Here is a 14,629-nt window from a genome sequence, read left to right on the forward strand (position 1 = left end):
CCTTTCTGAATTATATAAGCATTGCATTCAAGGCAAATGATGCTGTTCAGTAAGCCCCAGAGTCATGGAAGGAATAAAAAGGAATAAAACGCTTCTTTTCTTGAAAAGGGTTGAATGGCAAGCATGCATCGGACCAGTTCAAATGGCCTTAGCCGACTCCTAATTCAATAATTTATTTTATAATGCTGGATTGAGAATTCTTAATGTTGTTATGTACATATTCCATCATGAGAGAACATGCTCTCTTGCTCCATCTCCTTTTGAAAACAGCATTTCGGCTAAACAATCTGCCCTAGAATCACTGCTGTTGTACCCAGGGCCCAATTTGGATTTTTCAAACACTGATTTATCTGTAGAATCAGACCTACAATATTGATTTAAACAGACAAAGAATAAGTGATTCAAAACAGACAGATTTTTAAAAAATATTGCTTATTTGTAACACATCATTCATTCTGTATCTTCCTTATATATTACACCAGAAAAAATAAAACAAATCATGGCACTCAAAGTCCTTCTTAAATTAGGCGATTATATTATTTAAACAAATTTGCTCATGAGATACATATTGCATTTTCATAAGGGATCTGGGAAGCAGCAGCAATACAATATTACTCAGACATACCTCAGTTCTATATACTTTAATCCAGGACACTTGATCTAAAGCAGGGGTTGGCAATCTACAGCATGCGTGCCACCTTTGGCACTTGAGATGATTTTGCCTGGCGCCCGCAGCCGACTGAGTGAACGGACCCCCAGGCCGGCAGGAGGCTGAGCGGGGCCAGCAGCCAGGCCCCCAGACCGGTGGCAGGCGCACCCCCTGGTTCCCCCCTCCCTGCGCTCAGGTTCTGCAGCTCCTGGGAGTGTGAGCTGCCGGCGCAGGACCCTGATCCTCCTGCGGGAGGGGCGGTGGTGGTGGCTCACACTCCTGGGAGCCGCAGAGCCCGAGTGCAGTGAGAGGGGAGCCGGGGGGTGCACGGAGACCGCCACCCGCATGCATCTGCTGCAGGAGCTCCGGGGGGGGGCACACTGGGTCGCAGCTCGGGCAGGCGCACCCCCAGTTCCCCCTCTCACTGCCTCAGCACTCCATGTGAAAGTTTGCCTCCATGTGGAGCCAGCGTCTGACCAGCATGGGCCTGGTAAAGGGAGTCCCGGGGTGCAGTCAGGAAGCAGGGGGAGAGTTGGATGGGTCAGGAGTTCTGGGGGTTCTGCTGGGGGACAGGGAGTGGTTGGATGAGGCATGGGAGTCCCAGGGGTCTGTCTGGGGGTGGGGGTGTGGATAAGGGTTGGGGCAGTCAGGGGAGAGGTAGGAGGTAGGGTCCTAGGGGGGCAGTTAGGGTTGGGGGGTCTCAGGAGGGGGCAGTCAGGGGACAAGGAGCGGGGGAGGGGGAATTCTCTGACCAGGGCAATCAGAATGGGAAGTGGGAGGAAGTGGATGAGGGCGGGGCTAGGGCAGGGCTGTCCCCTCTGTTTTGATTATTGAAATATGATAACCCTAGGTGAGATGGGAGCCTCAGGGTGCATGGTTTCTGGCACCTGCATACATCCACTGCAGCCTGCAGGAGCCCCCCGGGCGGGAGTGCCAGGCCGCAGCCTGGGTAGGAGGGGCGGGGGGGGCACAGCTGCTCCCCGCTAGCTGCACCGTTGCCTTTGCAGGGCTGCTGCCCCCCTGCACTGCACCGGCTCCTCTATGGCTGGAGCTCGCTGCTGCCGCAAGCGGGATGCTCTTGCTCTCCGGTGTCTCCGGAAGGCGGCTCCTCCCCAGGAGCGGCGCCAGGGTTTTTGGCGCCCTAGGCAGGGGTCCTTCCGCGCTCCTGGTCGTTGGCGGCAATTCTGCGTCGGGGGTGTCCTTCTGTGGCTCCCAGTCTTCGGGGCACTTTGGCGGAGGGTCCTGGAGCGAGTGAAGGACCTGTCGCAGAATTGCCGCCGAAGACTCAGAGCGCGGAAGGACCCCCCGCCGCTGAATTGCCACCAAGTGTGGCAAAATGCCACCCCCTAAAAAACCTGGAGCCCTAGGCGACCGCCTAGGTCATATAAATGGAAGCCCCAGGCCTGCTCCTCCCTGCCGAGCTGCTGTAGTGACCCAAGCCTGGCAAAGCCAGTGAGTGGACTCAGGGCGGGGACCACCTGAGTGGGGTGGGGGAGGCTTGTGGGGGGGCTATGCACCCTCCAGGGGAGTTCAGGGGGAGGGGAGAGGGGAACCTGACCTGGGGAGCAGCCCCTGGGCATTGCTGGCCCCTGGGCATGCTGGCCCCTGGGGTCTATAAAGGCTTGTTGGGATTTGCCCCTCAATGAACCGATGTGCCATTGGGGGAGGGGGGACAAGGTGGAAGTTTTGCCTAGGGCACAAAATATCCTTGCACTGGCCCTGCCCCAGGGGGTGCGTGCACCCCAGGTTAAGAACCACTGCACTAAACTGATAAGATCTGCATTTTAATTTAATTTTAAATGAAGCTTCTTAAACATTTTTTAAAACTTGTTTACTTTACATACAACAATAGTTTATAGACTTACAGAGAGAGACTTTCTAAAAATATTAAAATGTATTACTGGCACGCGAAACCTTAAATTAGAGTGAACAAATGAAGACTGAGCACACCACTTCTGAAAGGTTGCCGACCCCTGATCTAAAGTAAGCCAACACTGAGCTGTCACAATTACAATATTTTAGGTTTTCACATAGGCAAGAAAGAGTAGGCAAGGTATAATTCAAGGATGCAAAGAGATGATGCCTTTTGCTTTGTATTCCCGTTTGGTATCTTTTTTTATGCATTAAGGATATTTAATAAAATGCCTTTGGGAGGCATAAGCATGGACCAATTCTAGGAAGTGTAATACTGTGAGGGTTTTAGATTGAAGGTACCATTTAATTTTGGGATTCAAGTTAGTGTTTGAGCAGAAACATGTTTTATTCTTTTCCTTGGCAAGGATGTGAGTTAATCTATAGTTACATCAAAGAGGGTAGGGGACAGATTGGGCTTCAGCCACGTATCCCGTGTTCTTAAATGTCTTCAGAAGCTATTGGACAGGTTCTCAACTGGTATAAACCGGTGCTGTGCCACTAATCTCCATGGAGCTGTGCTGATTTACACCAGTTGAGGATCTGCTCTGATATATTTAATGGCTACATTTAGCATCTCTAGCCAATGATGCAGCAATAGGCTTTGTAACTAGTTCAACCATCTCACACACACACACACACACACACACACACACACACACACACACCACACACACACACACGCCCTCCCCCGGCAGTGCTACATGGCTGTATCACACAGCTGTATCACACACAGACCACTGGTTGTGGGACAAGCTTTGTAGGCTACATAGTGTTTAAGTGGCAGACTCTTGCCAGGTTGCACAGCAGGGAGAGAGGATGCAGGGAGCCCTTGCACATTAGTTCATGGAGCAAATAGAATTGCACTAGCATGGTGCAGGGCAGTGTTGGTGCCACACACCCCAAAGGCATCTCAGACAAATGCCATTAATGTGTGTCCAGACCTTCAGAGCTCTCTCCATAAACTCCCAGGACCTGTGAAGCTGAGAAGCTCTGTGAGTTTCATCCCACAGAGTTTCCTGGCAATTTTGTCTGGCCTCTCTCCACAGGATAATCCAGCCCTTAATAATTTTCACTTCGCTTTTTTTCTACTCCTACTTTAAATAAGCCTATAGACCAATTTCTGACTGATAGTTGCCCCTACCAGAAAAGCCACAGTGACAATAGCATCTGGAAGCTGTACTTCACTATCTGTCTATTTCACAACCCGTGCACGGCCCCTAAGCCACAGGTGCCATGATATCCTGGCTCTGCGGTCACAGAGGGACATCTCATTGTTTCAAAACCTCTGGCTTCTGACCCAAAAGTGGATCCTGAATCCCAGTTCTTGCCTCATGGCTCAGACTGGTGGCCCGGGACTGAGAAAGGGGCCTGAGGGCGTGACTACATGGCAGTCCTCAGATGTGACTGTAGCTCATCTAGACATACTCGAGCTAGACTAAATCAAGCTACCTTGTGTAATGGGGCAACGAAGCTGTGGAAGCATGCACTTCTGCACAGGCTAGCCACGTGAGTCATTACCCAGGGTTGTGTAGCCTGTGCGGAAGTGCTCTCTGCCACGGCTTCACTGCTCCTGGGGCAGTGCTAGTTTGATTAAAGTTAGCGTGGGTCTATCTATGTGTACTGCTACCATACCCTGTGATTGCCATGTAGCCATGCCCACACATTGTCACAATCCTAACCCACTTTAATGCTGTTTTATCATCAACACTGGGACTTATTTTGGTAACCACATAGTTTTGTGCCTGAATTTGGCCCAACCACACTACTTAGTAGGTTAGGATTTGTGTGTGTATGTGTGTGGTTTGTTTTACTTTTTAGACATAATACTGTTCTTAATCAAGAAACAGTGACAGTTTGAACCCATTTACACCAGGGCTGAATTTGGTCCAATGTATTTCACTTTAAAAACTGTCATAGACTAGGCCTTGTCTGAGTATGCCCAAAGGCTCGATGAACGCAGACATCTCGTCTGTGGGTGTCTATTGCCTTTCTAAGAGCTAGCGCCAATTTATATGCGTTTTTTAAAAAATTATATGGTTCTCTGCATTAGATTAATAAATTCTTCAGCCAAAGTTAACATCTCAACTTGCATGCCCATTTAAGTAGCACTGTGGGGATTAAAATATGGAAAAACCAATAGCACCCAAAATTCATCCTGAGCAAACAACACTGGGCATTACCATCTACGTAGTTATAGGCTGTTCTCAACACAATTATACAACCATTGTTAAATATTGAATGTCTCGAGATTTTAGGAGGGATACACACTCACTTCAGTGAAAGTAAAAAGTAGGTCAGTGCCCATCACTGTTATGAAGCAGGCTGCTTAAGGGAACTCGGGAATTGACAGTTTTACCAAGTGGAAGCCAATACTACTATGTACACATATAGGGTGTAGAACACTTTGTAAAATGTATTTCCAAGATAAAATTGGTATGTGTTGTGGCTGATTTTGTTTACCTAGTTTATTTGATGTAGTATTATAAAGTACAGTTCATTTTGTTTTAATCTTTCCTTTCATTAAACCAAATAAATTACACAGTGAGTAATTTAACTTCTTCAAGTGATTGTTCATATCCATTCCAATTAGGCGTGTGCATGCTACGTGCACAGTCGTTGGAAAGTTTTTCCCTTAGCAGCACCCATTGGGTTGGCCTTGTAGCCTGCTGGAGTTGTGCCTCCATGGCACTCAATATATGACCCTGCCGACCGGGCATGACCTCAGTTTTTTCTTACTGCCAGTGATGGTCGTTGGAACTGCAGTGACTTGCTTAGTAAGCTCTCCTCGTTTTTCCCTCGCCTTTCAGTTCAGTGTAGTTTACAGTTATTTCTAGTCTAGCTAAATTCAGTTTAAGTGGTTTTCTGTTGTTACAGCAGATAGCTGTTGGGAGTGGGGGGTTTCCCCTCCATCCTGACCACATTCCCCCTTGGGGACTTGGGGTATGCCTAAGTCCCAAGGATTCAAACTCTGCAAGTCCTGCAAGAAGCCGATGCCAATGGGCAACACCCACGACGTTTGCTTAAAGTGTCTGGTGGAAGCTTACCAGACAGACAAGTGCAGGATTTTTAAAGGGTTTCGCCCCAGGACCAAAAAGGAGCAGGACTTCCACCTAAAGCAGCTCCGTATGGAGGCGGCACTTAGACCGCAACCTACATCGGTGTGGCAAGACCTGACACTGAGCTCATTGGTGCACAGTGCCCCAGCAGCAGTGGTAGAAGCAGCACTGTGGAAGGACTCTGGGAGAGACCCGCAGCACTGCCGCTCCCCGGTGCCAAAACTGGCAGGATCGACCTGGCACCAGTCCCATTAACAGACACAGAAGTGGCACTGGAAGAAGGGGAGGAGTGGATCTCCAACCCAGAGACCCACCCCTTTGGAGGAGCACCCAGGGCCAAAAACTTTGGAGCCAGCACCGTTGACTTCGGCCCCACAAGGGGGACCGAGAACGGTGCCATTGGACTCCCTGAGCCAGGTCATTGAGAAGGTGTAACTACCATCCTCCCCAGATACTTTGAGGCCACGAGGGACCTCATCGCTATGATGGCGCCGTGATCCCCAGCGCTTGGCATCAAGCCTCCAGTACCGCAAAGTGTGGCACCATTGCAAGGCAAACTGGTGATGCTTCTTCCCTCAGCACCCGCCGGCAGAGTCCCGGTGCTGCTCAGACTCGCGGTGCCACTCAGAGTCATGGCACTGCTCCAGGTCGCACCGACACTTTTGATCACGACACTGATCCTCACGCCCAGCACTGGTCCGTGTCCCACTCATGGTACCACTCCAGGTCATGGCATTGCTTCCAAGCCTCATGCCACTGCTCCCCAGCCCAGCTCCCCACACCACCCTGGCCACCGTGGTCCCCATCTTTGAACTCAGAGATGGGGTCTAGATACTCAGAGCGGGGTTGGGCCGTGGAAGGTCTGATGTGTGGGCAGGGCCTTAGCCTGTGCAGTGGCAGAGACAAAAGCAATGGCCATTTTGGATCTCGTGGGCATACCACCAGGTGAAGGGCACCAATCCAAAGGTTCCCATTCGGCAACATCTGAACCTAGGGGTGTTGACAAGGTATCGGTCACACTACCTCCCCTGGAACCAGCCCCAGTTCCTAGCCTGATACAGGTGTGGTTGGCCCCAAAATTGAGGTGGGACAGGAGGCCCCTGGGAACCAAGAGAGCCAGGAGAACCCTGTTCTCCCATTACCCTCCTTATTGTCCTCCCTTGACCAGGCGGTTGCAGGCACCTCCAACTCTGGACCACCCTCCACCAGGACCTCCTTTGCAGGGTGGCACGAAATAGAGGCCTGCAGGCTGAGGAGATGGTAGAGTCAGAGGATTGTCACTTCAAAGGCTTTTTTTCTCTTGCTGATGATAGCTCATCTCAATTGATTGGACTCTTCCAGTTGGTATGCGTACTTCTACCTTTTCATGTTCTCTGTATGTATAAATATCTCCTGTCTGTGTGTTCCATTCTATGCATCCGATGAAGTGGGCTGTAGCCCACGAAAGCTTAAGCTGAAATAAATTTGTTAGTCTCTAAGGTGCCACAACTACTCCTGTTCTTTTTGTTAAAACACTTAACTTTGGAGAGTATAGTCGGTGTTATTTAGGAGAAGAATGCTGGTTGAAAAAGACAATTTTGTTGAGTTGTTCATTCCAGAGAATGCAATGAAAAGCCTGTCAAGCAATATAATATTTTATAATTCATGATGGCCATCTGTGCAATCTCAGGCATACAGAGACAATGATAAACTCCAGCCTAGAAAATCTGATGTACCACAGTATAAACAGCAATTTTTTTTTATTAGAATCATCTGGCCCGGCAGCCAACTCCATGGAGGTTTTTTTTGTTTTGTTTTGTTAAAAATGATTGTGTAGGTTTTTAATAAAGCATTACATCAGGATATTTTTAAAACAGAAATGCTATTTCTACAATATGTAACCACAATAGCGAAGAAATATTAAACTAAGGAAAGTCAGTGGAGAGGGCAGAGGATTGGAAAGCTGGAAAACTTCAGTTTCCTTGCCAGCCTTACAGTACCTCTAATCACTGCAGGAATTTTGGCCTTAAAGTTGAGGGGGACAAGCAGCTAATTGTACACATGCTTGTCGCTGCTGCTGCCCCACTTGCCTCTCTGGTGCTCCTAGGGTGACCGGATGTCCTGATTTTAAAAGGACAATCCCGATTTTTAGGTCTTTTTATTATATAGGCTCCTATTACCCCCACCCCATCCCAATTTTTCACACTTGTTGTCTGGTCACCCTAAGTGCTCCCCTCGAGTTCTCCCTGATCCCAACAGAAGAGGAATGCCTCCTTCCTTCCCTTCCTCCATCCTGTATTTATGTCCAGGCCTCCAACAGCTTTTGGGAGCTTGGGTAAATGCTTACTTTCTCTGAGCCTTAGTTTCTCCATTATTAAAACAAATATGCAGAGACTCAGCTTGAAGAACCTTTGTCATTATTATTAGATATGTACAAAAATGAAAAATGGGCATCTATCCAAGGGTTGAGATGCAAATGCCATAATAACAAAATTTGATCACTTGTAGAAAACCAAACTTCCCTCTCCTCCACACACTTGATTCCTCTCTGTGGCAGCCTGCAAAAACAGATGTGTCCTGCAGCATGGCCTGCAGGTCAATAGACTTGGAATACTTCAGACCTGGGGTAAAAGCCTGCTCCTGGACTGAGGGATCCTCACAGAGAATGCTCTCTCATCACCCAGTTAATGGTTAGTAGCCTCTGTTTGCCTGCTTACCTCACAGATGTGTTGTAAGGCTTAATTTATTACTGTATGTAAATCACTTTGAGATGTTTGGATGAAAAGTGCTGCTTGCTCTAAGTGCAATTCTAGCTGTTTAGAATGCTGCAGGCTGAATGTTATTTCCCCTGTGTGGGACCTCTCAGGTTCCTCTGAGAGTTTCATAATGCCCTCATATTTTATACCCGTGCAACACACACATCACACAGAGACAGTAGAACTGAGATGAGGAACTAAGAAGAATCTCCTCACGTGACGCTCAGCCCTATCACTAAGTCCATGTTGGCTGAATAACTGTGCTGCTATTTTCACTGTACAGCACTAAAAATCAGAAGCATATTAAATTTATTTGTCCCGTTCTTATCTATATGCTTGTTAAATAGTACAAAATGCAACTTACTTTTCCCCAGTGGAAAATCCATGTAGAAAATATCAAAATTGGCAAACATCTCAGATCTTGCTATTTCTTTCAGGACATTGGAAAGTTGTAAAGCTCTCTGGAAAAAAACCAAGGAATTAATGAGATTTTCACTGCCATTGACACCACTTCACTTGGGTTCAGCTTTTGTAACCAATGTGGGGGGAGCAGTTGTCCGGGCTTCTCAGCTTCCAGAGCAGGGAGCTGGGATGGGAGGCAGATGGGCTCTAGGTGGAGTCCACCACCAGCTCTGAGCTTTCTTGTCAATTTTGGAGCTGTGAAATTGACAAGAATGACAGCCAAGAGCCGATGTAAGTAACACAGTGTCTACATGAACACTGTGTCGCCCTAATTACATCAACATAAGCCCTACACCTCTCGTGGAGGTGGAGTTATGATGTCGCTGTAGTGGAACACTTACATTGGCGGGAGCAAGGCAATAGTGTGTCCATTGACATAGGCTGACAGAAGCTGCCTTACGTTGACCTAACTCTGTAGTGTAGACCATGGCTTTAGAACCCTCATTTTGGAGGCCCTTTCCATCCCTCCTACAGTTTGCAGAGAATTGAAATTCCTTTTATAGGCAAAGTTCTCTCCTTCCCTATACATTGCCCATTCCCATGCTGCTGGTGCAGTATCTACATGCCATATCCCTGGCCAGATTCTGATCTCCCTTACTGCAGAGTAAATCCAGAGTAACTCCATGGACTTCAGTGGACTCCAACTAACTCATGTATCTCCAGTGTGATTTTGACCACCATAATGAAGATCAGAATCTCATCATTTAATGTGTACAGTTTAGGTAAGAATGTACAAAGTTATTTTTAGACAAGAGCTCAACATGTTGACCTGGAAACACATGAATAGTTCCTGGACAACAGATATGTACTGAGAGTTTGTATTGTCTTATAAAAAGGCATAGGCTTTGATTCTGCCAAGACTTCTATGTATTCTTAACTACATGCATTGATGGTCAATGGTACTACTCACAGCACATAAAGGTAAGCATGTGTGTAAGTCTTTGCAAAATTGGGGCCATAATTATTGTCTACTGAATAGAAACATTATCACAAATACACCCACAGCTGCCATTCTGGACAAGCCATTGATTTTTTTTGCGTGACTGCAGGGGAGACAACCTCAAATATATTTGTACATGTAGAGAAAGAAAGTGGCTAACATTTTGTGGCCCTCAGGTGATTCATTTGCCAGTTGTAGGGTCAGATTTCTAGGATAGTTTATAGAGAAACCTGCATTGGCAACATTGTCTAGCCCTGCCCATTAAGGTACTTTGGGTTAAATCCAGTTTTCAGGCACTCCTTGCTCAGATAAATTGGCACTTAAGTCAGTGTGATTTGCCTGAGTAAAGACCTTACTCTTTGGCCCTTTAGGTCCTGCTCCTGCTCCCACTGAAATAAATGTGGTTGGATTTTGTAGTCACAATTACTTGTCCTCTTTGCCCCATTCACTTACATGGATTCCAAGCAGGCATTTTTTCTTTTTATTAAATAAGCTCTCTTCTTAAAGAACAAGAGGTTACAATATGTATATTTGTGTCATAGTGCAATGGTAAATCATGTCTCATGTGAATAAATCTGGGGCATGATCAGAACTAGAATCCAAATCTGAATTCCATAATTTAATCCCAGATCCCAGACTTGAAGAGCCCTGAACATCAGAGGTGTTTGAAATTCAGATATGCATTTTCTGGGCTTGCCTCCATCTCTATGAAAATAAAAATACTGATATCTTTCAGTTGGGACCCTATCTTCAAAGAAAACCAGGAGCACAATCCAAAAACACCCCCTTTAAAAAGAGGAAGACCAAAGAGATTATTAAACTGCCTTCTTTAGACACACCTCTGAGGTGATGTTCCGGAGGGTTTCGTTTGAAGACATCCACCCATTGCAGGGACTGATCTGTGTGATCAAACAAAATACTGTTTCAGTGATAGATAAGACAGGAAAAAAAAAGAGATATTTAAAGAGGAAAACTTAAAGAGGTAAATTTACCTGAAGACAACTTAGGAATGAATACATTTGTTCATATGTGATATCTTTATTTAGCTGACCTGAAGAAAAAAAAAAGTGTTTAGCTTTTCATATTTTAAGTCCAATGTTTCTTGTTTAAAACCCACTACTCCACCCGGTTACCAAATCTTTGTATCATGTAGGCTAAGAGGAACTGAAAATTTGTAGATCAGGCATCAAATCCTGCTCACTTTACTTGCATGAATAATCTTACTTAGTAGAACTACTTTAACACTGGTAAGGGGAATAGAAGCTTATTTTCCACCTCAGGATTCAAGTAATTCCCACTAAAGTCTATGAGAGTTACTCATATCCTGCAAGACCCAGGATTTTGCCCCAGGTACAGTGACAGCAGCAGCAGCATGAACTTTCTGTAGTGCCAGTTATCTCAACCGCATTGTTCAGGAACTGTTTTTATTCTCCCACATACCTACACCTCCCCCTCCTTCCATAGGCAATTCAACCTCCATGCAAGCTTAGTCATATAATAGTCTGTTCAAATCTCCAGGGTGAATGACTGATGCTTTATTCATTACCGCTTCTTTTGCTCTCCAAACAAATTTAGCCACTTCAAACCCAAAAGGAAGATTGAAGGCGACTGGGTACGCACTGTTTTCACGTTTACCGTAGAAAGGTTATCTTTAAAAGGTAGAAATAATTTGCCTGTCATAGAAGGAAATGTATACCTCTGTGTGGGTGAGTGAATTCAAACACTAACTTAAACGCCAGGCAGACTTCCTCTGACTTTCATCATGTCACACAATGGCGCTGCTTGCTCTGTGAACTGTAGGCTTTTTTTGGCTGTTTACTTTCTGGTAGCCACTCACTAATTAAACTGATACCAAAATGCTAAACTTGACACCGGACAATCAGCTCTCTGCTACAAGGAAACACCTTTGGGATCAATATGCATTTGGAAAAGCAACACATTCACGTTAGTAAAAAAGAAAAATGTTACAGGCACCTCTGTCTTAAAGGGAGAGCATTAATTTTTTTTTTTTTAAGAAAGAGCATATTTCCCCTTTAAGAAAGCATATTAGGATACTGGCAAAGTGGAATAGAAAAGGAGATTGTTCACTCTGTGGTGGGGTAGGAAAAAATGTTCTTTTTAAGGTTAGAGTAGGACATGCTATATAGGGCAACCTTCTCAGGCTGTAATGACATTGCTAATAGCTAACAGGATGAACCCAGAAGAGAGAGTATCAGAGGGGTAGCCATGTCAGTCTGGATCTGTAAAAGCAGCAGAGACTCCTGTGGCACCTTATAGATTAACAGAAGTATTGGAGCATGAGCTTTCATGGGTGAATACCCACTTCGTGGAATGCAATATTAAGCCAGTAGAGAGATAAATCATAGATGCTTTGAAGAGCTCTAATACCCAGAGATTGTCAAAATCAGTTGCAGGTATATTACACTGGTTTAGTAGTATGATCAATTCTTCTGCTATTGACTGGACCCAGTGACTACAACAGCCTTCCACTTATACTCAGAGCTAAGGCAATTATTTCTTTAGGTCTAGTGACAGGGATGGCATGTGTGCCTTAAGCCTGTGGTGCAAATAGTCCCAGATTTGATCCCTGGATGACTGATTGTGCGCATACACAGTTCCTTACGCAGGCATCGGAGGAGAGTATGCTAAACAGTTTTGCAGTCTCACTCTCTCTCTTTGTACAAAACCTTTACATTTCTTATTAACTTTGGGTAGGTGTGTATTTGGGGGTATTCTTAGGTGAACCCCAAAAAGCACATCCCAAGCAACATAACTCGTCTGCACATACAAAGAATTGTGAATTCCAGGGAGTTTCCTACCAGCCCATACATGTGCAGCCCTTCATGGCAATGCCCCCCTTCTTTGCTTGGCATAATATTAAGCCAATAAACAGGGCATGCATTTATTATTATTATTAGTGGTAGTAATAATAGTAATATTACCATAGTGTGTAGGAGCCCCAGGCATGGTCCAGGACCCTACTGTGCTAGGCATTGTACAAACATAGAACAAAAATACAGGCTCCAAAGAGCTTCCTGTGGTCATGGGTGCAGCCTCACATGTGTTCTGAAATGAGAGTACTGTCCCAAAGTGCCTTATTACAATTCCATGCTTAAAAAAAAGCCAAGCACATTCTTGTTAATGTTGTGAACTTTGGGGTTGCACAGCTCCACTTTCACTGGGCGCTATTGGGCATGACTTTGTTTTTGCAAAATTTCATCAGTTGGGGTTTGTTTGGCAAAACCTAGACATGGGCTTGTTCAAATCTGGGTCCAATTTTATCTAAACGTCTAAAATTTGGGAGCGGATAGATGTTCACGTAAATGACTCCGTTTAGCTCCATGAACAACCGCCCCAAAACAATGATCGACCAGTCAGAGAGCAGTTTTGGACAGACCAGGACAAATCCAACCCTGGTGTAATGCCACTGAGTTCAGGGGCTCACTATTCCTAAAACCATCTTGTAATGTACATCAGTAGAGTTCAAGATTCACGCCTAGGAAATTAAAGACAAGGTCAGATATTTACCAAGAGGATGGTATCTGCTATGTAATTGATCCCACAGAAAGCGACCATCTACCAAGCCAGTTAAAATCACATGGCTGCCTTTAGGAAGTTGAGAGTTTAGATACTGCAGCGTCTGCATGACATTGGAGTGCATTTGGTTGGGCGTAGTCATGTGAGACACTGTGTCAGGTCTCCTATATATGAAAGAATAGGAAAAAAAGTCAGATAGTTTACTGATTAATGTGCGCACACACAAAAAAAGACAGTGTTTAGCATGAAACAGTAGTGTTATTAGTCAGTGCTTCTCCATTTTGTAATAGTTGATTAAAATTGAATGAAAACAATGTTCTTTGGTTTGGTATCACTTATTTCCACAGTCACAAGTCATGTAAAAAAAACCTCAACAAATAAAATACAAGCAAGTGCAGGCTTTCTAAAAAGCACAGAGTGTGGCCTCCCTATATAAAAGGACCCCAGGCCTGATTCTCTTCTCTCTTACACTCATTTTATTGTGAGGTAACTCTACTGATTTCAACTGAGTTAATTTTTATGTAGGATTATAGGGCAGACTAGATTATTGTAAGTGATCCCTTCTGACCTTAAAATCCACGAATCTATATCATATCATCCAGTACCTTGATGCTAGTGGGATTATAATTTTCCTGGGGAACATCAAGGAACATCAAAGTGCTGTAGGAAATGGTATTTGTGATTCAGCCTGGCATTTTATCCTCTAAATCAGTACTGAACCAGTACTCAGACATGGTGAGATGGACACTAATATTCTGCCTTAATGTACATTTTTTTTGTCTTAGACACAAAACCAAGGTCCTGCCTATTGTAATCATTAAAGATTCCATGTCACTTTCCAAGAAAACGGTGATAGTAAGTACAGTGATGTACTTGTCAAATTCCAGTTTGGGTTTCTACACGCAACTGTGCTAAATTTACCCCTGAAGTTTCATTTGGAGAAAGTATTCTTCACTTACTGTTCTAAATTGTTGCACTGTTTTGCTGTATTTTGTTAAATAGCTGCTTTTTTTGACCCCAGAAGTGGATGAAATGATTTTCGAGTACATAAATAGCTTTAGGATGAAAGATGTGGTGTAAATTTAAGATATTGTTATGACAGTTGCATTGGATAACAGCAGATATTTTCCAAACTACCGTGTAAATCTCACATTCAATACATTGTTATCTGCGTATAATAGACAGACATTATCTATAGTTGAGGCTTTCAAATCTTATATGTCTTTTACCAGTGCTACGAGGGAGAGTGGAATACTGCTGATGTAGCAAACTAGACGCAGGAGCAGCAGACATTTCATCTTCCACAGAATACTTGCACAGGAACATTGTTAAAATA

The 14,629-nt window shown here is 44.9% G+C and overlaps 1 protein-coding gene across 5 annotated transcripts in view; it reads right to left on the reverse strand.

Moving 5' to 3' along the window:
- Positions 1-14,629, reverse strand: part of AOAH (acyloxyacyl hydrolase) — a 120,446-nt gene that overhangs the window by 19,805 nt on the left and 86,012 nt on the right. For all 5 annotated transcript variants that reach the window (XM_030551363.1, XM_030551365.1, XM_030551364.1 and 2 more), the window contains exons 17-20: positions 13,285-13,457; positions 10,749-10,807; positions 10,596-10,655; positions 8,719-8,815 (exon numbers count right to left, since the gene is read on the reverse strand). In XM_030551363.1, the coding sequence (XP_030407223.1) occupies positions 8,719-8,815; positions 10,596-10,655; positions 10,749-10,807; positions 13,285-13,457 (389 nt within the window). The remainder of the gene's footprint in view (positions 1-8,718; positions 8,816-10,595; positions 10,656-10,748; positions 10,808-13,284; positions 13,458-14,629) is intronic.

The sequence above is a fragment of the Gopherus evgoodei genome, chromosome 2, assembly GCF_007399415.2.
Source record: "Gopherus evgoodei ecotype Sinaloan lineage chromosome 2, rGopEvg1_v1.p, whole genome shotgun sequence".
In the NCBI taxonomy this organism is placed as follows: Eukaryota; Metazoa; Chordata; order Testudines; family Testudinidae; genus Gopherus; species Gopherus evgoodei.